Source organism: Polyodon spathula, chromosome 38, assembly GCF_017654505.1.
Source record: "Polyodon spathula isolate WHYD16114869_AA chromosome 38, ASM1765450v1, whole genome shotgun sequence".
Taxonomy (NCBI): domain Eukaryota; kingdom Metazoa; phylum Chordata; class Actinopteri; order Acipenseriformes; family Polyodontidae; genus Polyodon; species Polyodon spathula.
This window is the reverse complement of record NC_054571.1, coordinates 236,174-263,362: the sequence shown is the minus strand read 5'-3', so window position 1 is coordinate 263,362 and position 27,189 is coordinate 236,174. Positions and strand designations below refer to the sequence as shown.

General features: G+C 45.3%; 1 protein-coding gene across 1 annotated transcript in view; it reads right to left on the bottom strand.

Moving 5' to 3' along the window:
- cacna1ab (calcium channel, voltage-dependent, P/Q type, alpha 1A subunit, b) overlaps positions 1 to 27,189 on the bottom strand; it is a 71,859-nt gene that overhangs the window by 4,708 nt on the left and 39,962 nt on the right. Inside the window, exons 7-30 of the mRNA XM_041235647.1 lie at positions 26,483 to 26,598; positions 25,994 to 26,050; positions 25,676 to 25,768; positions 24,471 to 24,680; positions 23,798 to 23,910; positions 23,542 to 23,654; positions 22,985 to 23,116; positions 22,536 to 22,608; positions 22,082 to 22,239; positions 13,351 to 13,483; positions 12,384 to 13,132; positions 11,257 to 11,690; positions 10,715 to 10,859; positions 10,207 to 10,336; positions 9,562 to 9,621; positions 8,763 to 8,869; positions 5,794 to 5,805; positions 4,655 to 4,754; positions 4,407 to 4,567; positions 4,137 to 4,277; positions 3,717 to 3,918; positions 3,165 to 3,329; positions 2,731 to 2,841; positions 1,996 to 2,079 (exon numbers count right to left, since the gene is read on the bottom strand). Of these exons, the coding sequence (XP_041091581.1) occupies positions 1,996 to 2,079; positions 2,731 to 2,841; positions 3,165 to 3,329; positions 3,717 to 3,918; positions 4,137 to 4,277; positions 4,407 to 4,567; positions 4,655 to 4,754; positions 5,794 to 5,805; positions 8,763 to 8,869; positions 9,562 to 9,621; positions 10,207 to 10,336; positions 10,715 to 10,859; positions 11,257 to 11,690; positions 12,384 to 13,132; positions 13,351 to 13,483; positions 22,082 to 22,239; positions 22,536 to 22,608; positions 22,985 to 23,116; positions 23,542 to 23,654; positions 23,798 to 23,910; positions 24,471 to 24,680; positions 25,676 to 25,768; positions 25,994 to 26,050; positions 26,483 to 26,598 (3,799 nt within the window). The remainder of the gene's footprint in view (positions 1 to 1,995; positions 2,080 to 2,730; positions 2,842 to 3,164; positions 3,330 to 3,716; positions 3,919 to 4,136; positions 4,278 to 4,406; positions 4,568 to 4,654; positions 4,755 to 5,793; positions 5,806 to 8,762; positions 8,870 to 9,561; positions 9,622 to 10,206; positions 10,337 to 10,714; positions 10,860 to 11,256; positions 11,691 to 12,383; positions 13,133 to 13,350; positions 13,484 to 22,081; positions 22,240 to 22,535; positions 22,609 to 22,984; positions 23,117 to 23,541; positions 23,655 to 23,797; positions 23,911 to 24,470; positions 24,681 to 25,675; positions 25,769 to 25,993; positions 26,051 to 26,482; positions 26,599 to 27,189) is intronic.

Sequence of the window (27,189 nt, the reverse complement as noted above, 5' to 3'; positions counted from 1 at the left end):
CGTTTGAAAGGCAGGCAGAGGGTTCAAAGGCAGGGCTGACCAGTTTAAGAAAGCTCATGCACAGGGAAGTTTTCTTAGTTAATGGATGCATTAGAGGCTCCAAAGAATTACAAACCAACCAGGTTCTACATGTAGATGTTGTAGATGAATGGTTTATATTGGCATTTTGGGGGGTTGAATTGCAACCAGTTTAAAAGATAAGTTGGCATGGACACACAGACCAGGTCATGGATGAAAACATGAGTTTCATAGTGCATTTTGATTGGATGAATTTATCAGTAGGCGTTGAGCCAATAAAGCACAGTTTAAAGAAAGCATGTAAAAAGATAAAACAAGAAATAAACAATCATTATACTTTTTCAAACTGAAACAGCGAAACATCTGCACTTCTTTCTTTTAATACACATTTACATATAACTAAAGGATTTCTTGCTAACATATACTGGTAAATCATTCTGCTAGTATGCAGTATGCAGTATACAATTACATAATAAATGCCCAGCTTGTAAGAGAGTGGTTAACTTTACTGGTTGGGAGTGAAGTAATTCATGTTGATTGTAACATCATGAGTGATGTTGCAGTGCTCAGGGGATTGGGTTATTTTATTTTGGGGGGGGGGGTTGCTGCAGTGAGAACAGTAAAATGTTAGGGGGAGGGGGGCAGCATTACATCCTCTGACGTGTCACATTGTTAAACAGTAAAGTTAAGCATATCTCCAGTCGGGCATTGACGCCTTGTACTGCGTTAAGCCTGAGTTCTTGCCAGCAGACTGCAAGCCATAAGGGACGTTTATATAAGATTTTTAGGAACACGTTTCATGCTTCACTGCAAAAACCATGAGAGAGTCACGCGCACACACACAGTTAACCATCTCATACTCAGATCTGTCTCACATCATACTCTGCTGTGACACTGATGGGACAAAGGTTATTAAAGGCTGTATTACAATTTAAATACTTTATAAAGGCATTAGCAGCAAGCAGCTCTGTTCTGCTGTTACATAGTGTTTGTGCACAGTATCTATGCTGCCTGAGTGCACAGCAAACAGACAGACTCCCACAGGGTGTTAGGGTATCTCTGCCTGGACCTGCTTCACTGCTCCATGGAGGGTTTACAGAGAAGAGGAGGGCATTGAAACTGCATCCCTGTGTCTGGCTCACTGTCTTAACTGGCTCTATAGCTTAGTACACAATCAGTTTCCATTGTGGGGTCCGTGTGATAGCAAGAAGAAATTCTGGGGATTGATCCCTCTGCTTTGAATTTTCTTGAATGCTGAATGGAAGTTTGAGACACAGAGTTGCCAGTTACACATCTTCTTCTGCTCTATAAATGCTGAGGGATTATAACCAATTCTTCAAGGACAATAACCACCCAATGGTTAGATAACCTGTCTGAGACACACCCTCAGACAGCTGGGCATTGGAGACCAATCTCAGACTCGATTATTTTATATACACATTAATATACACACACTACACACACACACTCACACACACACACACACACGTTTCATCTTATTACATGCAGCTCTCACCCAGCCCCACAGGGCCCCCTGTGGAGACAGGCATGTCTGCAGTGCTGAGACAGGCAGGGAGCTGGAATTTGAACCCCATATTTGGTTTCTGATTCTTCACGGCTGCACCTCTCTCACCAGAAACAGGCAGTGGCTAGCTGGTGAGTTTGGGGGCTTCATTGCTTTGTCTGTCAACCAAGTTGTCAGCGAGCGAGGGAGGTGTAGTGAAATAGGTGAGCTCATAGTTTAAAGACAGCTCCTGTGAAAGGTTGCTTTGTAGCAGTAAACCTGAGTGAGGCGCTGCAGGTGAAGCAAGGCTCTCTGCAGCATGGCTGACAGACAGGAATTCACAAGCTACCGCCTGTGTGGAGAGATGCAGCCGCAGGAGAAATCAAGGAACCCCCACCCCCTACCCTCTTCCACCTGCTTTAACCTTGACCCCCTACCACATGCAGCAGTGCAAAACACAAGAGCACACTTACCCCTAGCTCCGTCACCAAGATATCAGTTACACTGCCCATGACTGTGACAAAATCAAAAATATTCCATGCATCTCGAAAATAGTTCTGTAGAGAAGAAGAAAAAATATGACATAAAACGCAATGGATCTTTCTCATTAAAATATTGCATGTTTGTACCCAGTACCGATATATATATATATATACTCTTTTTTAATCGTTGTTTTATTTGATGGTCCGGTGTTGGTTTTGTAATGTTTCTATATTTTTTATGTTGCTGTGCTTTGTCGGGTATTTCCTTAAATTCAGGGTAAAGGCCAGCTTGTGGAGAGTTACTGATAAGGATACATCCCTTATTTGGGTTTGATATGTGGATGTTGTTGGTGCCTCTTCTGTTGTAAGCTCTTGTAGTAATATATCTTATTAGCCGGGTGAGTGTGTTAATTGTAGAAAATTAGAAGGACCAACTGAGAAAAGGTACAGGAGGGTAGCAAGCTGTACTGAAGAACAGTCACAAAAAGAATTGTTGAAGAATGATGTCACCACAGGTTAGGTATAAAAAGCCTTGTTTAGAGCTCATTTGTTTGACGAGACCGCTGCGGCGCCCTGTTTTCTCTGAAATTGCTAATTTGTATTGTTCTGTAAGTCTGAAAAGTATTAGTATTAAACTGACTAATTGTATTGAGTGACCCATTCTTGGGGTAATCCACCAGTGAGCCACTCAGCACCGGCAAGGGTAATCTAATGGCAAGTGCTCACCAGAACTCCAAAGGCAATTATTTTGAGGATGCACTCCATTGAGAAGAGTGCCGTGAACACAATGTTCAGGTTCTTTAGCACTGCCTCGTAGGCCAATGTCGCACCGTAGAACTGGACATGAGAGAGAGAGAGAGAGAGGGAGAGAGAGAGAGACGCAGTTAGTCACACCAAAACAGAAGCAAAGTTTTATTAATGATGCATGTGAATGCTAAAATGTCAGCACAGTGTTTCAACAGCAGGAATGGAAATAAGACCCCTATTGCATAGCAGTTTCACCCATTCCAGGTTTTATTACCAGCTTTAGTAGCCACGGTGTATAGGTAAGTCACAGGCGTGTGTCTTATTAAAGTCACAGTAAAACCAGGAATGGATCAAACTGCTTTGCAATGGGAGCCTCGCTTCCATTCTTGACAGTGTGCAGGTAAGCGGTTTACCTTCATCATGAGCACGATGGTGTTGAGTGCGATCATCGCCATGATGGTGTATTCGAAAGGCGGCGACACCACGAACTGCCACATGCGGTACTGGAAGCTCTGCTTGTTTTGAGGCATGTGCCGCGTCAGGGGCCTGGCACTGATGGCAAAGTCGATGCAAGCTCTCTGGGAAACACAGATTAAAATATGTTGGGAGAAAAGTTTGTTTTTTTGTAAAGTTCTTCTATTTTATATGTTGCCGTGCTTTGTCGGGTATTTCCTTAAATTCATTGTAAAGGCCAGCTTGTGGAGAGTTACTGATAAGGACCAATCCCTTATTTGGGTTTGATATATGGAGGTTGTTGGTGCCTCTTCTGTTGTAATCTCTTGTAGTAATATATCTTATTAGCAGGGTGTGTGTGTGTGTGTGTGTGTCACATGCATAATGTTTATTAGATGAGCCAAGAGGGTACCAGTTAGAAAAGAAAGAAGAGTGATGTCACCTCAGGTTAGGTATAAAAAGGCTCCTTTGTTAGACTAGAGGAATGGAGACTGCGCACCCTGGGGCTGTACCTCGTTTTTCTCCAGACTGTAGTCCTCCATCATCTTGTCGCCCTGTTCCTGGAAGGTAATGATGATCAAGGCAACGAAAATGTTCACAAAGAAGAACGGGAACACTACGAAATAGACCACGTAGAAAATCGACATCTCCATGCGATACCCTGGGCTGGGGCCCTGGTTCTCATAAGTGGCATCGACGGAGTGCTTCAGAACTCTGTGTGGGGAGGGGGAGAGACGGAGGTGCACAAATCAAACGCTGAAATTGAGTTCATGTTTGAGTGTGCTCCAGAAAGATGCTTTACTTTACAGCATAAAATAAAAAAAGAAAGTAATTAACTAAGAGATAAAACTGAAGAAAATGCAGAGAAGATACAGAGAACCCACTTCACATTTGCTCTTGGTGGGCGTGCTGTGTCTATGAGAGATACTTACTGTGGCCAGCCCTCTCCTGTGGACACAGTGAAGAGGGTCAGCAGAGCCCACAGCACGTTGTCGTAGTGAAAATCGTACTTCTTCCACTCGCGCTTCTGCGCCTTCACCTCGTTGTGTCGCTCGTACACCAGGTACTCCCCTCTGCAGACAAAACAAACCGGGTGTTTTGTTCTGTTTGAATTTTTTGTCTCTTTTTTTTGCCATTGAATTTTCAAGGAAGGGTTTCAAGGGTCCTGGTTAATAGATAGATTTGAAATGCGTGAAAGGTACCTGCAGTCGCGCTCCAGCTCCTTGGACTCGTCGGTGCAGAAGAAGAAGCGTCCCTTGAAGAGCTGCACCGCCACCACAGCGAAGATGAACATGAAGAGCATGTAGACAATGAGGATATTGAGCACATTCTTCAAGGAGTTCACCACACAGTCAAACACCGCCTGGGCAGAGAGAGAGAGGGGAGGAGGGCAGTCAGACACTGCCTGAGAGAGAGAGCGAGAGACCCAGGCACGCTGCAATCCCTTTACCTTGAGCTTGGGCAGTCGCTTGATGGTCTTGAGAGGTCTCAGCACCCGGAGGACTCGCAGAGACTTGATGGTGCTGATGTCTTTTCCTTTACTGCTCCCCCTGCAAGCAGAGGAGGAACAACAAATCAGAAATCATTGCAGAGTCAGGTCTGCTGCAGAGCTCCCGAAGCCCTGTATCCACCTCTCTTGAACAACAAAACCAAACTCAGTTTCATGGAAACAAAACATACCCAAGATCTGTTCTTACCTCAGAATTCAATATGCCTTCCCACAAATTGAGCACGTTTCATAAATCCAGATACAATATTACTGCAATAGACACGCAATATGAATTGGTTGTCAATATTGTAGTAGTAATATTATCAGTGTTTCCTATTGGATGACTGTAGGATTTCTAAAGAAGGTTTAAACTTTCAACAGCCCCCCTTCAGTTTGGAGATCCTGTATGTTTGTACCTCGGAGGTGGCAGCCCTAGTTCTGCATGTAAAAGCTGTGAGATGCACAGGGCCCCCTGTGAGCAGCATACTGTTGTACATCCACAAATTATAAAAGAAGCAGCGGCACACTGAAGAAACAAGAGGCCTCGGAGCCGCAGTCCTCCTTTGATTAATATCATCACTGGCTTAGCTACACTGACGATTCCTGACTGTCTGCTGGCAGCTCAGCAGCTGCCGGGGAAATCGGAAGCACAAGCAGGGAAGCACAATTAGCTGTTCAGCCCATCGCGTCTCACCCATTATCAGTGCATTGTGTAATAGCGGTTATTCATGACAACGCCTGCCTTTAAACAAGCTGTCCACCTGTCAGACTCTGACCCTGTTGTCTTAGACACTGTTACTGTTACATTATCATAGCACGTGCAGGCTGAGAGAATGGGGTCACACCACAGGAGGAAAGGATTAACAGGGTCATTTACAAATAAGTAGACAACATGATTCCAGTTATAGTAACGGGTAAACATTTTCAAATAACATAACAGCTGATAACAAATTATTTCTTAAAATGGTCTGTTAGAAGAAGAAGCAGAAGAAGAAGCAGGAAATCAGAGAGAAAGACAGGAAGAGAGAGAAAGAGAAAACAGTGACAAGCCAGCATCGTTTGGAGACAGTTACTGAGATGAGAAAGAAGAGAAACTTTACCGCGCGCTGCTCCTGTTGGGACGCGGCCACGACGGGAATGCAGAGAGACAAGAGAAGATCAGTGAGAGCGAGAGAAGAGAGCGAGGAAACACATCCAGACGAGGAGAGAGATGGAGAGAGAGAGAGGGAAAGGGGCAGTGCAGGCCTGCGCTTCATAGAGACTGGCTGCAGGGTGAGTGCACAGTCCTAACCACCAGCCGATAACGCATAACACGCCAGGCTCAATCCAATACAAGATAAGAATTTGGCAGCCTGAGATTCCAGTTTCTCTTCATTTCTAATATTGAATCTTTCAAATAAGTACAACAGAAAATTCTTCGGTGGCATGTAAAGTACAATAACTGGATAAGCTTGTGTCTTGGATTCACCCATTCTTATCTTTTATTAAATATCCCCCTGTGTTCGAAATGAATGACCTTTAAACAGCCACTATGGCTTTCAGTTGGCAAGACTTGACCCCTGTGTGAACTGATCCTGCTTTCTGGTTCATTAACGAAGCTGTAGAAATCCACCTACTGTTCATAGAGCCACCTGCTCTAAACTGTAAAGTCCCTATGCAGCCCAGCACAGAGATAGCTTCCTGTCCTCATTCACAATGATGACCGCAGCGCATTGGCAGATTGTCCCACAAGCCCCCTTCCCTTCAGTCTGTGACACTCAGTAATCAGACACCAGAAATAACAAAATCAATTCAATACAGTATTAAAAAGAAATAACAGACTGGCCCATATGAACTTAACAATACACAGTTCCACTAGACACAAAGATAATTGTGCTGTAGGCACCAGCCTATAACACAGCCAAGTTTGCCTCAAGAGTGTCTTCATAAATCCATATATATATATATATATATATATATATATATATATATATATATATATATATATATATATATATATATATATATATACATGCATACATACATATGTCACATGCTTAAATGTTGATAGCTGATCTAAAGATGTGGTGGTTCTGGAATCAGGTAACCCTCGCCGTGTGTTGTACATTGCGCTGGTATTATTCTAGTGTACTGTAGTATCTTTCATATGCAGGGAGGCCAGAAGGTTGATGTAAGATCCAGTGCAGTCTGAGATGCAGTGCAGTCTGACAGCCCAGTGTCACAGTGCTGAGGGGTGGGAGGGGAGGCTTCAGAGACAATGCAGCCTTGCGAGCCGGGGTACCACTAATAAAACACTGGGTCAGTAACGCTGCAATGGGACACACTGCACATCCATTAAAGGCAACACTTTGCAGCCCGTTGTGTAACACTCAGAATGCTAATTATTTGTCCTTTTCTTTGTGCCGCGCTGATCGTTCAATGAGAGGGAGGATGTAAATATGATACACTAATGTTAATAATGCTGCTGGCAGCCCCTGATTAATGGGGCTTAATGGGTGTTTTTAGAGCAGTACAGTAAAAATGCATTCAGGCTTTTTTTAAAGGAGAGGGATATAGCATTATCTTTTAGTTTTAACAGTACAGCATTGACTTTTGTGTTACAAATAACTAGGAGCCGTTGTGTCATTCTGGCTAGTTCACGCTGCCCGTTTCTGAAACTATTTAATCAGATTGACAAATGTAATATCATTCTGTATTATTTCTTTATTTTTAGTATCCCTGAGTGTTCTTTTAACCCATGCATACTTATACACGGTGTGCCTGGTTTGGCGCTCGCTGTACTGTTGCTGCGGTCAGGCACTGTGGGTTTGTGAATGAGGAGCTGGGCTAGGGGTGGTATAGGTTTAGAGTTCAAACGCTAATTGTAATAAAACAAAATACGTTTGTAATAATAGTTGTAATTTCAGCAAACCATGCTGCTGTAATTATAATTGAGCCCAGGTCTGCCGTGAGGTGCAGTGCTCCCCTTATAAGACCCCAGGTTTAGAGTCCAAATGGAGCAGACAGTGTACAGGGCAGGAATCTCCGTCAGTGGGGTTTATAGAGCGTCTCAGCGAGGGAGCGCCGCAGCTCCTTAGTATTTCACTGAATATCATTTTAACAGGCTGGATCGGTGACGTGAAAGTAAAATGCACCAGCAATTTTATAAAGCTAGCAAAAACTTCAGAATCGTGGCATTAACCTACCGAGCTGTCCCTTGCTAGTTTTCTAACACTGACTGTTTCTCCAGTGCTTCCCCTTTACAGCACTGTAGGCAGGACCTATTTGTGTTTCACTTTAAAACCAGAATGCAGGTGCGAGGGGAATGGTATTGTGGGGCCCTGCTGCCTGGCAGCTGCTTTAGCGGACCAGAGGGTCTCCTATTGAAGGGTGCAAGCTTCATTTATTGTGTGCTCATTAGTAAACTGTTTACTTGTAATACATCTTTCTTTCTTTATTTTAATACAGGCCTGACAATGAAGGAGACAGAACAGTTATATTCATACAGAGTCGCTACTGGGACACGATGCATTCATGAAGGAGAATCGAACAAACAGAGACATGGAGAGCAGGAGTCGGGCACACTGTCCTGCCAGCCTTGCTGCCACAGAGAGGAGCACAAGGACACTTCCACAAGGTTGGCCTTATATCAAAATAGATTACTATTCTTTTTTTTTCTCTATCTATCTGTCTATTTCTATCTGTCTATCTCTATCTATCTCTCTCTATCTATCTCTATCTATCTCTATCTCTCTATCTCTATCTCTATCTCTATCTCTCTATCTCTGTCTGTCTATCTCTATCTATCTCTATCCATCTCTCTCTTTCTCTCTATCTCTCTGTCTCTCTATCTCTGTCTCTCTATCTCTCTATCTCTATCTCTCTGTCTCTCTATCTCTCTGTCTCTCTCTCTCCCCTCATAATGACATGTTTGCTGTAGTTGTTGGAGGGTGCGGGTCAGTATCTGACTGGGCTGAGCGCTGTCTCGGTGTGGTAGCATGGCTGAGCTGCTGGACTGTGGCAGTTCACGACAGTACTGTTTACACTGTATTGTATAAGGCAGGCAGAGCAGGCCCGGGGGGACACTTACGTGAAGGCGAAGGCCACCAGGGCACCACTAACCACTATAAAATCCAGGATGTTCCAGAGGTCTCGGAAATAGGCGCCTTGGTGCAGGACCAGACCCAGATCCACCATCTAAACAGGAGCAGAAAGAAGGCACTGCAGGATTGAGTGCTGAGCAGGGCTAGGACAGAATACAGTCATCGATAGCAGAATATATATATATATATATACCATCTAAAACAGGGATCACAAATACACAGTGTGTGAAAAAGCACCGCAGGATTTAGTGCTGAGCAGGGCTAGAACAGAATATGGTTGGCATAGGTGCAGAGAGACGAGCCGCGCTCTTTACCTGGAGCAGAGAGACGGGCCGCGCTCTTTACCTGGAGCAGAGAGACGGGCCTCGCTCTTTACCTGGAGCAGAGAGACGGGCCTCGCTCTTTACCTGGAGCAGAGAGACGGGCCTCGCTCTTTACCTGGAGCAGAGAGACGGGCCGCGCTCTTTACCTGGAGCAGTGAGACGGGCCTCGCTCTTTACCTGGAGCAGTGAGACGGGCCAGTGTGTAACTACATTCTTTCCAAAACATGAAATGTTCTCTTTGAGCTGTTGCTTGTTCTCGAGACCACGGCACCACAGTGCTTACAACCTCTCCTGTGTGCTCTGTTTTTGTAAATGGCCACTGATACAATATTGACTAGTCGACTGTTTTAATCTTGGCTATTCCACTCTGCAAAGAAGTAGCCCTACTGCTCAGAAATAGCCCCCACCACCCCACAAGAACATCCGAATAATAATAAAGAATTGAACTGGACACCCATCTCACCTTGATTAACATTTCAAAAGTGAAGATGCCAGTGAACACGTAGTCAAAGTACCGAAGAACCTGAAACAAAACAGTGATCAATTCATTCTCAATTCACAACCAACCCAGGACACAAGCATTTACAGAGAGTGTTCAGATTCACCTCATTTCATGTGCACAGCAAACAATTTCAAAGTTGCAAATCTGCATTCAACAAGCTGGCAAAAAGAATGTGTGAATGTAATCCCTTGTTTGTATTATAAAGGGGTTTTTCATTTGTATCCCAAGAGGGTGTTAAACTGTCTGCTGTCCTATTCGATTTTTTTTTTTTCTAATTAAGAAATGCATTGATTATTTATTCAGTGAATGTGATATAAAATAATGTTGTAGTTTATCCACTAATTTCATAAAGTACAGGGATGGAATCCAGACTCCTATTGCATAGCAGTTCCACCCATTCCATGTTTTACTATGAGCTTGATTAGCCATCCTGTATAGGTAGCAGGCTCATGTGTGTCTTGTTAAACTGATAGCTAAACCAGGAATGGATCAAACTGCTATGCAGTGGGAGTCTTGCTGTAGTTCACACCTTAGTTCCAGTATGTTTTGTTTTCATTGTGTGTGTTTGATTGGTGGGCTGGGTCGCTGCCTGTGCGTGTGACTCACGATGTTGCGGGGGGAGTCTGGCTGCACGGGGTCCTCGGCGGCCAGTGCGATGCTGCTCATGGCGATCACCAGTAGGATGCACATGTCAAAGTAGCGCAGCGTAACGATGTAGTGGCACAGTCTGCGGAACCTGGGGGAGAGAGGGGGGGGGTCAGCCTGAACCCAGGATTCATCACAAAGCAACCCAGCACCCCAGAACCCCAGGACTCAGCACACTCCAGTACTGCATTCCAGCTACACATTACGAGCACTGCAATGATCCCAGAACCCCAGGACTCAGCACACTCCAGTACTGCATTCCAGCTACACATTACGAGCACTGCAATGATCCCAGAACCCCAGGACTCAGCACACTCCAGTACTGCATTCCAGCTACACATTACACATTACGAGCACTGCAATGATCCCAGAACCCCAGGACTCAGCACACTCCAGTACTGCATTCCAGCTACACATTACGAGCACTGCAATGATCCCAGTAAAGCCTTTTGGGCAGAGAGCTGCTCACGGGTTGGTGGTGGAGAGGATGAACATGGAGCTGTAGGGAGGCATTGGTTTGGGTCCGTCGCCCCCTGGCTTCTCAAACTCCTCTTCCTCCTCCTTCTTCTCCTCCTCCTTCTTGGGCAGCGGCTCAGTGTTTGCGTTCTTGTTCACTGAGAAAGCAGAGGGAGAATAACAGTCACTCAATGTAAAGCACAACATGGAAATGTTAATGTTTAAGTTTGTGTAATTCAAATGTAACTGATCAGATAGATATATGGTATAATTATAATTATCCAAGTGTGCTAAGGTTCAACTACAATTACAATTACATTGCAGTTGACCCCAGGTCTGGTGGCTAATCAAGCTGGTAGTAAAATCTGGAATGGGTGAAACCGCTGTGCAATAGGAGTCTTGTTTCCATCTCTGTAGTTGTCCTGCCGTCTCAAAGTAACAGCACTCTAATGGCAGTGGTTATAAAAATTCCACAAAATAATTTTTTTTCCACATAAAAGATGTTAGAGCTGAAAGGCCCAGGAAGTGAAGAGCAGTACAGCGGGCGAGTCTCACCCTGCAGAGTGGCGTTCTCCTTGGGGAAGGCTGGCGGGATGTCCACGGTGGTGTGCTCAGGCTTCTTGCTGTTGGTTTTGGCCGGGTTGTTGGTGGGGGTGGAGCTGGGATTGGTGAGGATCAAGCTGTTCTCGGGGGGCTGGTGCGGGTTGCCCCCTGGCGCGTTGCCCCCCGGTGCCTTGCGGTTGAGCATGTTGTTGGGCGCAGTGGGGTTGGGGTTGCTGTGGTTTGCCAGCCGAGCAGGGCTCTGTGGCGCGGCGGTGGTGTTGTTGCCGTGGCTCCGGGAGTTGGGGGGCTGCGTGGCCAGCTTGTTGTTCTTCATGTTGTCGATGTCCTCTGTGTGCTGCTGGCTGTCCTGCCGGGACAGGTCCTGCTGGATGGGCCGCGTGGTGGACAGGTTCGGACCCGAGGAGGGACCATTACCCTGCCCCTCTCTGACAGACACAGAGGAGACACAACACAGTTACAGTACAACACAGTTACAATACAATACAATTACAATACAGCTTGCTGTTATATAGCGCTCTTCGTGCGGAGCATCCCAGAGCATCCCAATTAAAACCCCCAAAAAAAACATTGGCCAATCAATCCAGCTTAAAAATAAGCTGATTTATTTATAAGAGGAAGCCAGTGCAGTGATTGAAGAACCAGAATAATGTGTGTGAGTCAGCACATTGGCAACAGCATTTTGAACCAATTAGAACCGACTTAATCTAGAATCGGGAAGGCCAGCAAACAAAGCATTCCAGCAATCTAACCGAGACATTAACAAAAGCATGAACCAAGGGGCTTCTGAGCAACTGAGTAAATCTGAAGGTAAATCTATATAAAAGCAGGCAGCTGACCAGAGTGTTAGTCACTGAAAACATAAGGTACAGTAAATCTAAGAATGGAAGTGAAGTAGCCTTGATCAGTGTACTAACTAGCCCAAACATGTGCCTACTTAGTTTCTGTGTTTTACAACTCTTGCCTAATGCTTGTTTGGTGAAACGGTGAACTCAGTATGAGACCTACAGAACTAAACTCCCGCTCCTCAGTGGTAAGCTTATCTGTTCATGGCCAGTGTTTCATGCAGTCCAAGGGGTTAATGTTGGGGGCTGAACATTCTGTGTGCTGTAATAACTCACTTCCTGCGCCGGTGCCTGCGCTCTCCCTCTCTCTTGCCCTCCGTCTCGTAGGTGGACTGGGCTGCTTGCCGATGCCTCCTCCTCCGGTCCACTCCGTCTTGCTGCTCGGAGTCTCCCGTGTCCTGACGGTTAATGCCCCTGTTCCCTCCACCTCCCTCTCCCCCTCCTCTGTGCCTCCCCCCTCTCCTGTCCCCCCCTCCGGAGCCCCTGCCTTCCCCCCCTGTCCCCTCCTCCTCCTCCCCAGGCCAGCGGTGAGGAGGCTTAGGCCGGCGGGGCTCGCCCAGCCCGTCTCCGCGGGGGGACACGCTGCGCCCCTCCTTGCTGCGGCCAGGCTGCCTATGCTGGTGGCGCCGGTGGGGGTCCCTGTTGCGCTCTCCTCCCCCACCCCCTCCCTCCCTGGGGTCCATGCAGTCCTGGTTGTGTCCACGGTACATGTCCGGGTGCTGGTTGGGGTCGGGCTCCTTGCTGCTGCTGCGCTGGCCCCTCCTGGTCTCGCTGGAGTCCGCACGCTCGTAGGGCCGGTTGCCCCCGCCGCCACCGCCACCCCCCTGTGGCCGCTCATGGTAGCGCGCCTGCTTCCTCAGGAACTCCTCTGCGCGCTGCTGGCTCAGCCGCTGCTCTCCTGCCGGGTCGCTCGGACGTGTCTTGTTGGTGTTGTTGTTGCGGTTCTCCTGTGGGTCCACCACCAGGGGGCGGTCCAGGTGCGTCTTCATGTCAGGGCGGATGTGCCGTGAGTATGATACCTGTGCCTAGATAAAATAGTGAGAGTGTAAGAGACCTCTATCAGTGTAAGAGTCCTCTATCAGTGTAAGAGTCCTCTATCAGTGTAAGAGATCTCTATTAGTGTATGACCTAAAGGGCGATCCCCGGTATATATACATGTGAATGAATTGTTATGATACAGTTCATTAGGTAGCACAGTAACTGCTGGGCAGCTCTGTTACATGTACAGCGGCTGGGCGCTCACCTTCCAGCGGTCCTCGGGTTCCAGCTCGTTGTATAGCGCTTCCCTGCTGGCCATCAGGTTCTGCTTGCGGATCTCGCTGGTGCGCTGCTCCCACACCGACTTTCCCCCCTTCATGTTCTTCTGCTGCTCCTTCCTGCATGTGTGGCAGAGAGAGAGAGAGAGAGAGAGAGAGAGAGAGAGAGAGAGAGAGAGAGAGAGAGAGAGAGAGAGAGGGCATCAGTGGCTGCCATGCTCTTAACAGTGACGCTCAGCTAGGGCTGCCACCTCTGAGGTATATAAAACCAGGATATCTGAACAGAAGGTGGGCTGCTAAAAGTTTAAACCCTCTCTAGAAATCCTACAGGCATCCAATAGGAAACAGTACAAGTATAAGATTACAAACCAGGATAAGACTAAACAAACATGATCTTTTAGTGTCCCAGGAAGGCATATCGAATGCCTGGGACACCTTCCTCTCAACCGGAACAATCCAGAGAAAACAGGGACAGGTGGCACCCCTACGCTCAGCATCTACAAATGAACAACGCTGAACGTAAACTGCAATTAAACAGATCTTCACACAGTCAAAACCTAAAGAGTCCTGAAGATTTCAGTACATGTTGTTGTTCAGTAAGTGCACAGGATCAACCTAGCGACAAAGAATTGTGACAAATACAGGGCTGGTAATAAGACTCCTAGTGCATTGCAGTTTGATCCATTCCTGGTTTTGCTTTGAGTTTAATGAAACACACCTGAGCTTCTTACCTATACACACTCTGACTAATCAAGCTGGTATTAAAACATGGAATGGGGGATACTGCTATGCAATAGGAGTCTTATTGCCATCCCTGAGAAACTTACCATTTTTTCAAAGCAAAACAAACTGATTAACAATACATGTATGCCCTGCTCATCTTTTCAAATAAAGATGATTGCTAAAAAGTTGATACGTTTAGTTGACTTTCCTGTGTCTTTTATGTATATACAGTACAGTACCCTGTTATTTCGCTTGGTAAATATTGAATTAATGAGGGGCCCCAGCACAGTAAAGCAAAGTACATCTACAATTTAAAGTCTACATTGCCCAACCGTGAAAAGTATAAATTATCATCTGCTGAAATCGAGTGACGCAGTGGTCAAAGGAAGTCAGCCCTTTGACATAGGAGACAGAGTCAGCTGGACACATTAACTTGCAAAGTCACTCTGCTTAAACGTCTCACAGCGGATGTTTAAAAGTAACATAATGAACAGTTTCTCTGTGATGCATCATGGAATACAGAAACCAAACGGGCGCTCCGACCCTGAGCAGCCTCTAATAAATTATAACATTGTTTTGATGGGAAACTTACCGTTTTTATAGGAAGCATTCGGGTTTAAACTAAACCTTCCCTCAGTTTAGTTTAAATTACACTCGGCTGCTGACATCAAACGGAATGAGTGATCTAGCTCACTGCCTAGACTGTTTCACGCAGAGGCTGAAAGGAGCAGCAGTATGAACAAGCGGCAATATTATACTTCATATCCGCTCAGATACTCATAGTTTGGTCAGTATATTTAATTTCGGTCACTAGGCGAGATGGCAGGTCTGCGGTAGAGGAGGTTTGTAATTCTTATCATCAACATGAGTTGCTCTGGTGGGACTAAGGAGGGGGGGGGGGGTACACGAGGGGGCATATGCCTACCCCAAACACACACATTTATTTAAAAAAAGGTTCAAGCAGGAGTAGTGCACTCTGAACTGAATTGAACTGAACATAGTTTATTATTGCAATGAAACTGCAATGCAACTGGAATCTTATTTCCATTCCTGAATCCTACTCGTGGAAATTTGATCTGTGACAGTACAATTGCTTTCAGTGTTTAATCTGTGACAGTACAATTGCTTTCAGTATTTAATCTGTGACAGTACAATTGCTTTCAGTATTTAATCTGTGACAGTATACTTGCTTTCAGTGTTTAATCTGTGGCAGTGCAATTGCTTTCAGTATTTAATCTGTGGCAGTACAATTGCTTTCAGTATTTAATCTGTGGCAGTACAATTGCTTTCAGTGTTTAATCTGTGGCAGTACAATTGCTTTCAGTATTTAATCTGTGGCAGTACAATTGCTTTCAGTATTTAATCTGTGGCAGTACAATTGCTTTCAGTATTTAATCTGTGGCAGTACAATTGCTTTCAGTATTTAATCTGTGGCAGTACAATTGCTTTCAGTGTTTAATCTGTGGCAGTACAATTGCTTTCAGTATTTAATCTGTGACAGTACAATTGCTTTCAGTATTTAATCTGTGGCAGTACAATTGCTTTCAGTATTTAATCTGTGGCAGTACAATTGCTTTCAGTATTTAATCTGTGACAGTGCAATTGCTTTCAATATTTAATCTGTGGCAGTACAATTGCTTTCAGTATTTAATCTGTGGCAGTACAATTGCTTTCAGTATTTAATCTGTGAGAGTATACTTGCTTTCAGTATTTAATCTGTGACAGTACAATTGCTTTCAGTATCACTGGGGTCTGATTTGTGTGTTCTGCTATGATGTAAGACACCTGGAAAAATTATTAACAGGACACTTGCATTAACAGCTGGCACTGTTATTTCAAATGTACTCAGTCATAAACGATGTTACTTGCAATAGAAGTGCCCCTAAGGTAAATTTCCTTTTGGTTAATTAAAAAAATCATGAGTCTAGGATGAAACCAGAAAGGGGTTACCTGCTATTAAAACAAGTAGCTGGCTAATCCAGTGTGCTCATAGAAGCATAGCCATCCACAATGATAGGAGCTCACAACATTTAAAGCAACTACACTGTTAAATAAAAGATACAAATAAATACAAATTGAACTACAGGCACAGGCGAGTGAGTAAACGGTATAACTGGTACACATTTCGATAATGACATAAAAATCAGAAAAGGAAATAAAAGAGAAGCATTCGCCACTCAGCCTCCTTACCAAGGAAAGAGCGAAACAGAAAGCGATACACCAGCCATGCAACATGCACAAGGAGCTACACAGAGCAGCTCTGTGGGTCAGGCACACAAGGAGTTAGATGTTCACAGAGCAGCTCTGTGGGTCAGGCACACAAGGAGTTAGATGTTCACAGAGCAGCTCTGTGGGTCAGGCACACAAGGAGTTAGATGTACACAGAGCAGCTCTGTGGGTCAGGCACACAAGGAGTTAGATGCACACATTTGACCACAGCAACTGTGTGGGTCAGGCACACACCGGGGAACCCTGCTCATAAATCTAACCCAAAGCACCCTAACCCCAACCCTAACGCTTTTCTGATACAATTGTGTACTTACATATATTGTGCAAGAAGCTTTCCACATTAAGTACACTGTAACTGCATAATGACATTGTAATGCTGTGTAAGTACACCTGCAATTACTAAGTAACTACTACCAAAATACACAGTAATTAGAGACACTGCAATCTAACCCAAAGCACCCTAACCCCAACCCTAACGCTTTTCTGATACAATTATGTACTTACATATATTGTGCCAATATGCTACTACCAAAATACACAGTAATTAGAGACACTTCAGGTAAAGTGTTACCCAGTTTGGATAAAGCACTTCTCTTTGGGATTTCTTTTCTCTGCAAACGCTGCAGATCATCAAACACTTTATCAGCTCCAGCAAACGCTCTTTCTGTTTCTTTTTGTTTAGTTTTGTTGTTTGTTTTCTCCACAGAAGGTATGCCAGGGTGTGACTGGTGGAAATGTGAGAGATAGCTGGTATAACATGTTGTGTGAATAAAGGGGGTCCTGCTGTAGTACTGTTTAAACACTGGCATAAGCTTCACAAGAAACTAAACACTAGAAACTTCAAACATTTCGACTACTGAAAAAAAAAACTGTCTACTTGCTTTGAAAAATGAAAATTAACCTTGAATCTTATCTCTCTAAAATAGCTGAGTTTCATGAACTGTAACTAGATGAATTCATCAAAATCCAAAAATATCTTGTCACTGAGATGCTGTTAATAGGGCAGGTGTAAGCCCAAGTATAAGTTTTGCATGCGAGTTTGTGACGGGATGTTTTTTCTGGCTATGTTGTGGAGAGCAGAGGCTGTGGGTCCGGTTGTACTACAGGAATCCTGGCTCCAGCACTGGTGCTGTGATGTGTTGTATTACACTGTACTAACAGGGCCTGTGCTGATCCTGGGCTCCAATATATTCATCAGGATATTCATCAGCATCTCAATCACTGGGCAAGAACAGCCCCACTGGTTTACTGCACAGTTTATTTTCTTCATTTCAGGAGTTCAGATTTATGCGATAACATTAAAAACAATGTTGTTTTGCTACAATATACAGTTTAAAACAACATATTCTTTGGTGAGAATGACAGCGATTTGGAAGAAGCTAAGCATGTATCTACACGTTACTATTTCTAGGGTATAAATTACAAATAAACAAACAAAAAAGCGATGCAAAAAATGACTTGAAGAGAGCAAGCTATTAAGGGCAGGCTGGTAGTTGTAAAAATACTACTACAACTACTAATAATAATAATAAGAACAAATATCATATACTTACTGTATAGATACATGATGCTAATAATAACACAAGTTGGGATCTGTGTTCAGCTGATTTTTTCAATTTGTCAAATTCTCAAAGAAATTACACCCATCATTTAATTGAAAACTTAATAAAATTGCCTTGTAAAACAATCCACATGCATGTATGTTTTAAAGGTACTGTATGTTTTAAGAGCATGTGTTGAAAACATCAGCTCTCTTGTGAAATGTTTTCAGTAGAATAAAAACACAATGCACAATCCCATTTTTAAAAATAAATGTTCTCCCTTGGCTGTAGCAGACCTTGAATATCTGATGTATTTATAAGAGACAACTGAATCAACCTGAACACAAATAAACTGGACTGTCAACACAGTATATTTCAGCGCAGTAAAGGGTAAACTGGAAGGATTTAATATCGGCCCCAACAAAACAATAGATTCAGTGTAAAACTGAACATGGTTTGACACAGCGCTCTTCAAACAGACCAGCATTTATAAAGGGGCTGGCCACAGCTGTTTCTGTATTATTTTGGCTCATATATGTAGATACTGTACATGACTGCTGGGCTTCTGACTGGTGATTCCCCTTGAGGCAGCTCGAGTGTGAACCCTGAATTTCAGAGATAAGTGGAACTGTAACCTGTTACAATATAGCAGCTTTGCAGCGTGACCCGGCACCAGTGATAGCAGGTCCTGTTAATAGAGCTGGCCCAGGTATTTCCTGTGAATCACTATCCGCTCTGAACAGGGCTTGGAGGGGGACACTCAGCAAGGGTTACTACAGGACTCTGTGTACACTGGGGCACTTTGGACAGTTCAGGCTTTACAACTCCCACCCCAGTGCAGGAGGAATCCCTGCTGTGAAGCTACCTTTCAGGAGTCCTGAAAACACCCTGAGTGTTCAGCAGCATCTGCACCTACTGTGGTTAGAATTAACTCGCTCAGGGGTCAGGGTCAGTCACTCGCTCAGGGGTCAGGATCAGTCACTCGCTCAGTGGTCAGGGTCAGTCACTCGCTCAGTGGTCAGGGTCAGTCACTCGCTCAGTGGTCAGGGTCAGTCACTCACTCAAGAGTCAGGGTCAGTCACTCGCTCAGGGGTCAGGGTCAGTCACTCAGCTCAGGGGTCAGGGTCAGTCACTCGCTCAGGGGTCAGGGTCAGTCACTCGCTCAGGGGTCAGGGTCAGTCACTCGTTCAGGGGTCAGGGTTCATCCCCGAGTTATCGGGTCAGTCGCTCTCTCAGGGGTCAGGGTTCATCCCCAGGTTACGAAGTTAGTCACTCGCTCAGGGGTCAGGGTTCATCCCCATGTTCAGGGGTTCAGTATTCACGCCCCCAGGCTGTCGTACAAGAGAAGTTAACACAGAGTGATGGCGCCAAGCAGTGTTCTTTGCAATGAGAAGAATCGCGTGCAGCCATGAGAATGCAGCAGTGTAAGGCAGATAGCTTTAACTGTAACAGTGTAAGGCAGATAGCTTTAACTGTAACAGTGTAAGGCAGTTAGCTTTAACTGTAACAGTGTAAGGCAGATAGCTTTAACTGTCGCTTAATGAAATGCAAAATAATGACTGCAGCTCCCTAGTGACAGCTTCTTACAGACCGTAGGGACTGTCTACTGATATTCAGACTCTACTGAGGCAGCTCAGGGTAAGAGAACATTGTATTTTACAGATAGAGGGTCACTGACTCCTGTTTCAATAATAGCAGCAATGCAGTCACTCGCACAGTGATACAGGGCCTGTCACATGCAGCTTTACTAGGTACTTTCCGGTGAATCAGGTAATCCGCTCATACTCAGGGGTCAGGGGGAGCACTCAGCACAGTGATTGGTACAGGAGCTCAGTGTACACTCAGCCATGCTGGACAGTTCAGGCTCATGTGACACTTACGCTGCAATGGAGGAGGAATCCCTGCAGTGAGAGCTACTCACTTCCTGTGGTCACCTTGGCTTTCTGAAGTGCGTTTTTCTTGTTAGTGGCCTCCTCTTACTCCTGCTCATCCTGAAAAAGATCAGGGTTTACTCACTCGCTCAGGGGTCAGGGTTCAGTCACATGTTCAGTGGTCAGCGTCAGTCACTGGGAGCCCAGGGTTGTCGTCAGTCAAGACAAGTCAAGCAGTCAGGGTGATGACTCGCCAAGCAGTACAAATTTGCAAGTGAGAAGAGTTCGCGTGCAGCCATCAGTAACTCATCTCAGTGTAAAGCATCAGTCATCGTTCAGGTGTTAGGACTAGTAACTAGTGTAGGGTTCAGGTTTCGAAAGCTTCCTAACTGTGTCAGTCCATCAGTCAGTTATGCTGGGTTGGAACCACAGCAGTGTAAGGCAGTCATAGCTTTAGGGGTCCCTCTTAATCCCCATGCTCCTGTGTGTATGCAGATTGCCCACAGGCTGTCCAACAATACTTTGAGCAGGGTACTCGTGAGGGACTGTCTAAGGGTAATCAGTGCATACCCAGGAGAACACCATGCAGCCATGAGAATGAAGCATTGTAATCCTCAGAGTCTTAAGCTCTGACATGCTGTTTCAATAATCATACAGGGATGAAACTGTATGCACATTGCAATGGAGTTAGTGATACACTGCAACACGAGGGGACTCACTTCCGCTATCCAGGGTGTAATTAATGAAACCCAGTATATAACGGGTTACTGCAGCCTCATCCTGCTGACATCCCCTTAAGATCAGGGTTTACTTTGACGCTACTGCTATTCAGACTCTACTGAGCTCATGTGCACAGTTCATACGAGCCCATGGTTGGTTTCAGATGCTTACAGTCAAGACATGCTTTGCCACGCTCATTGACTTTTGAAGCTTCTATACAGGTGAATGCTAGTGGCCTCTCCCTGCATTTTGACTACGGCACTCGATCTTAATGATCAGGGTTTATCCCAGCATGTTAGGGAATGAAGGCTAGCTTGCTAGTCACTCGTGCATTGACCTGGGAGCCTCAGGGTTGTATTCCATCAGTGCATTTCCTGTGCTGCATGGACACCACAGCGCATTTCCTGTCAGAGCTTGGCTGGCCACAGTGGACTTCCTGTTCTGCCTCTAGCCTTGGCATTTCTGTCCTGCGTGATGGCCAAAGTGGCATACGTTCCTGTGCTGGGTGTCTGTTAAAGTGAGGGTTTCCTGTGCTGCGTGCTAACGGAAGAAGCACCAGCTTCAGTTCCGTGCTAGCGAAACAAAATCCTCCCTGTGTTGGTTTCCTAGTTACAGTCAGAGCTGTGTGCTGACAGTGATGAGCCAAGACTGCATTTCCTGTGCTGCGTGCTAGCTTCCCTGCATTTCCTGTAACTATGCTCAGCCAAAGTGCATGTATGTGCTGCGTGGAACAGATTAGTGGCACACCTCGGGCTGCACGCTAGTCGACAGCTGCATCCCCGTGTCTGTTCCATTGAGGTCAGCGATGCTTTTCCTGAAGAGAGAGAGCACCATGTCATAGCATCCCTGGACCAAACTTTCTCAGTTAACTCCTGTGAAGTTGATCCATGCTTTGTACATCAGCATGTGTGAAGTTCTATACAGGGAATGCTGTTCACTGTTAAGGTCGGATTACAGTTCAGGAGAACACCATTCATTCCAGGAACAGAACAAACAAAATCCTCCCAGTCAAGTTTCCTCTTACAAGCAGAGCTGGTTCATACAGGGATGAAACTGTGACTGCATTACTGTTTGTGATACACTACAACACGAGGGGATATGCACAGCCCATATCCAGTATGTGTGCATGGAACAGAGTATATAACCTCACACTGCACGCATCCTGCTGCATCCCCTTAAGCAACTTTCCCGCTATGCTTTTCCTGTAGATATTTGCATGTTTTACCATCCCTCTCTATTGTTTCCAGTGCTTGCCTAGGCTTTACCATGCTTTGCTACGCTCTGACTGTGTGAAGCTTCTATACAGGTGAATGCTAAGGCTGGCCTCGGATTTTGACAGGCATATCTTAAATTAGTAACATCCCAGCTGTTTTGCCACCTGTGCTGCGTGCTAGCCAAAGTGCATTTCCTGTGCTGCGTGCTAGCCACAGTGCATTGCCTGTGCTGCGTGCTAGCCAAAGTGCATTTCCTGTGCTGCGTGCTAGTCACAGTGCATTGCCCGTGCTGCGTGCTAGTCACAGTGCATTGCCTGCAGCGTGCCACTCAGTGCATTGCCCGTGCTGCATGCTAGTCACAGTGCATTGCCCGTGCTGTGTTCTAGTCACAGTGCATTGCCCGTGCTGCGTGCTAGTCACAGTGCATTGCCCGTGCTCGTTGCAGGTTGACTCAGGATACAGTTCCCGAAGAGAGTGAGCACGATGAAGTAGATGGAGAAGACCATGCCCTCGTTAACTCCTCCGTGAGACTTGATCCCGTCGTACATCACCATGTTCCAGTCCTCTCCCGTCAGGACCTGCCGGCACAGTAAGGGTTCCAGTTCATTGCATAACAAAGCGTGGGGACACAAAGCCCAGGATATGAGCTGAACTGCTGTTGTTTCCCATTTGAATTGTACACAAAGAGTCCTATGAACAGCCAGAATGGGTTTAATTTTGATATGGGTTGAGGGAGGGGGTTCCTGCAGTTTTGACCACTCTACACAGGAGTCAGATTATGGATATTTACACAGACAACCTCAACCTCTTATTTCTGAACACAACTATATTATAAAATAAAGGCATGGTTGAACACACACGCTCTGCTTCTCACCTGGAACACAGTCATTATTGCTGCAGGGAAGGTGTCGAAGTTGGTGGGTGGAGTGCCGCTTTTGAAATTAAACCTGATTCACAGATAGAGAGTGCCAGTAAGAACATTATTAAACTGCAAGTAAAATCCACAACTAGCTCCCTTGAGTCTCTGTGCTGTACTGTATTGTGTTGTGCTGTGCTGTGCTGTGCTGTGCTGTTCTGTGCTCTGTTGTGTTGCGCTGTGCTGGCTGTGTTGTGTTGCACTATGCTGTGCTGTGTTTCTGCTGTGCTGTGCTGAGTCTGTGCTTTGCAGTACTCTGCTGTGCTTTGCAGTACTCTGCTGTGCTGTGCTGTACTCTGCTGTGCTGTGCTGTGCTGTACTCTGCTGTGCTGTGCTGTACTCTGCTGTGCTGTGCTGGCTGGGCTGTGCTGTGCTGTACTCTGCTGTGCTGTGCTGTGTCGACTCACTGGCCCCCAAAGAGCTGCATGCCCAGCAGAGCGAAGACCACAATGAAGAGGAAGAGCAGGAAGAGCAGACTGATGATGGACTTCATGGAGTTGAGCAGAGACACGACCAGGTTCCGCAGAGATGCCCAGTACCTGAAAGCACAGCATCCAGAAGCAACATCAGCAGCTAGCAGTGGCTCCTACTCACAACACATTACCCATACTTGTACTCAGAGACATTATCCTTACATTTCAAAACACTCGCTCCTTATAATAGCAACAAGAAAACTGAAGAAAATTCCTTTTACCCACAGCAGGTTATAAATAAATGATCTGAGGGTTATATAGCTGCTCTGCAGTGCATGGCGGCATGTTTAATTAACACTGCCAGCAAAACAGCAACCTGCCTAGTTTTTACATATTTTTAAATACAGAATAGGCTGGAGATTTGCATGCACAGTTGGAGACACTACAGTATTTATCAGTGTGTATATCCAGCACTTTACTGGATCGTATTGTACTCTACATCAGGAACCATCTCGATTAGGGACCGGTTTAGTGAAGTAGAAAATACTTACTTTGTAACTTTGAAAATCCTCAATAACCTGAGAGCTCGTAAAACACTGATTCCGAAGGAGGTTCCGGGCTGCACTACTGCCCACATAACTTCAAAAATACTGCCTATTATAACCTGTGAGAGAGAGCAGAGAAAAGGCTGGTTTTACGTACATTTCAGTGCTCATAAAAGCCACTAGAGTACCTTTCTGTTTAGAGATGAACCCCTCCCTAAGAATACAGTGAAGAGGTGTAATGAAAAGGCTGCACCATACTTACTGCACAGTCGAAGCAGTTGAAAGAGGAGTGAAAGTAAGGCCTGGTCCCCAGTCCGTACATTTTTATAAACATTTCGGACATAAAGAGTCCTAAGAAAATAAATTCTGCAAAGTCTGAAACACAAAGAACACCAGACAGGGTTTTTATCTTTTACAAAGAAAAGGCGTATCTCTCAAACTCCTTTCATTCATGGACATTTCTGTGGATGGGGAAGGGGCAGGGAGCATTTAAACATGCTTCAACTGATATGACTAGCTAATCTCTCTCTCTCTCTCTCTCTCTCTCTCTCTCTCTCTCTCTCTCTCTCTCTCTCTATATCTATATATATATATATATATATATATATATATATATATATATATACATACACACACACACACAATGTGCAATTAGCTATGCACAGGCGTGTTGATTAGTACAAATAACACTGACCAGTGACTTGCTTAAACAAGCTCTTTACTATAACCCTTGTATTAAACATACAGCTGCAGGATCCCACAGTTAAAAGAGCTTCTCACCCTGACTTTCAGCATGCATCAGTGACACCCACCCCTCTTATCTGAAACACTGTCTCTTAAAGACTCAGTGCAATGAGCACAAGCCGGCGGAGAAGGGAGGGGAGGGAGAGTGGTGTGGAGTAGCGGTTAAGGTCAGGGGTGTTGCTGACACTCACACAGGAAATCAGAGAGCAGTTCTGGCTGGTCGTAATGCACGATGGCTACACACATAGTGTTGAGGCCGACCAGACTCAGCACAGTCCAGTAAAAGGCCTGAGTTTTGACCACGCGGCGGACAAAGAACCTCAGCCGCCGCTCCTTCTTGTTGAAGGGGGTTGAGCCGTCTAGCTTGACACTTTTAATACTGGAGCGGGCAAATGGAGAGCCTGGCACCATGGGGGAGAAGAGAGGAAGAAACATTCAAAGTTAGAAAACATCACAGCCTAGCTGCTCCTCTTCCCTTTATTAGCTGGTGTTGAAAATGCCCCTCCATTTGTGTTTAAGGGACAAGCAATATGAAAGTACAGTAGTGTGCAAATGTATTAGAACACCTCGATATTTGTCATTTAAGTCCTTTATATACCTACCTCCGGGGGTGAGAATTTACACTGTCAATCAGTGGTATAGAAACAACAGGCACTTGTGTGTGAAAATGTCAGACCACTTTGTTTAATCAGGCATCTTAAACAACTTCTAAAAAGTCTCATGCATTTTAGCATGTGTGGCTCTGTGTTCCCTTTCTCTTACCATTTTAAGTGTGATTCTAGCGTAGTTTTTCGACCTTGCTAAATGAATGGGGGCGTGCCTTATCTTTGCAGCGCACTGGAGAGCACTTTCCCACAGCCCTTACATTCCTAGACAACAGTCTTCACGGGCAGTCGCGGACACAACCCATTCACTTAACGAGAGGTACACTTCAACCATAACACACCGGTAATAAAAAAAGAACTGAGGCATCTGCTGTGTGACGTTACAGCACTGGCTAAATAACAAGCATCAGCAAACTCAACAGAAGCAGCTTTCAGTAGGGCTGTGCCGAGACTCGTATTCTCCGAGAAATTTGAAGTTCTTCGGTATTAATTAAGTGGCATAAAACTTGTTAATTACTCAGCAGAAAACAACACCATCCCTCGGTTTCCCTCCTTTTGCACAATTATCGAGTCATCAATCGATAACAGTCTGACAGTGTTATTTAATATAGAACCTGTCGTGATCAAACTAATTTGTATTTTTAAGCGATCAATTGTAAAGGTGTTGGAAGGTCGGCTTTTCTTGTTTTGGAATCGACATGTTAATGAGCAGATTTATTTAATACCTGCTTCTTAGAGGCAATTACTGAGAAAACATGGACACGGCCCCTGGTTTCGGCGTAGGGTCTTACCGACAGATGGAATGTCCCCCAGGTGATCCTCTCCCTCCTCGGGGTTCAGCAGATCAGTCTTACTCTTCTTGATCGTGGGTCTCCTCCGGGAGCCTGCAGCAAAGCCAAGACTTCAAAACCTCACGCATTCACAGTGCCAGAGCCACAGCCTCATGCACTCACTCACACACACACACTAGTACACTCACAGGACTAGCTCAGGCTCTCACACACCCACATTCTCAATTACACTGGTGCTTTAAACAGTTTGGTAATACTGACTCAGTTCCACAGTGCTTGTTCAAGGAGTCACGCCGCAGTAAAAGATCAAATAAATACCGTCAAAGGGCATCCTATCATCCGGATCCGTCTCATCCTCAGCCAGGATCACTTCTTCTAGGTGAAACGAGAAACAGTTAAATCAAACCTGGGCACAGCGAGAGCTTGACCGAGGGACAGAGAGGGAGGGAGCGAGAGAGAGAGCAGCCCCCGGTCAAACGCTGCACTGCTGAAACAAAAAAAAGATCTGTGTGTGTGTGTGTGTATATATATATATTAGAGAGCAATCGTATAGCTCCACCTGGTGGAGGAATGCTACGTGTCAAAACGCTCTGTGTTTTTGATTTGTTTTCTTCTAATCCAAATGTTTTTAAGAAAATAAAATGTAAGAAGGTGTTGCTGCACAATATCAGTGGTCATGACTGAAGCATACAGAAGAGATTTATCCCGTCCCATCTCCACAAATATCAATAATCAAGGTTGGTTTACTATAACTAAGAATTGTTTCATGACTTTGCAGAGACATTCTTGTGCCTGTGCAAGGCGTACCTGCTTTACAGATCCACTCCAGGTAGCCATTGAGCTCCCTCTCGATCTGCTGCTGCCGCCGCAGTTTCAGGAACTCGCTCCTGTTCTCAACCCTCTCCCTCTCTTTGGCAAACTCCCTGAAACACAGGGAGACAAGGGGAGGGTTAGCTTGCAGTCCAGCGGGCAGCGCTTCACGATGAGAAAGTCAAAACAACTTAGAGAAGAAACAGGGAAAGCCGTGTCAGGATGCTGGTAAAGCACGGGGTGCTGTCACACAGGCCCATGACTGAAAACCGCAAGATGTTTCAGTTTCAGTTTTCTGTCAGCTCTCTCAAACTCAGCATATTGTTTAAGATTTAACATTACCAACCCTATGTAACCATAAGCCTAGGTAGTTTTTGGGATACACAAGCAAAATCACTGTTTTTGGGAAGAGGTGTACCTTACTGTACATGAACAAATCAGGCGGGTTGGTGTACTGTTATATGAATGGAGTGGGATCCACGCAACCCTCTGCCAGCCTCTGGAAGGGTCTTCACTTCAAGTCACGTGGAGCGGAGACCCTCGTTTGCACACCTCTGTAACCGTGAACACTCCCTTCCTCACAGCTTTCGATCCCAATGCACTCTCAATGAATCACATGAGGGGTGGGCCGATCATGCTTTCTGCAGTTGCCTAGCCCTCTCGCTTGAGTGTGAATAAATAGGGATTGAGATGAATGGCTTGAG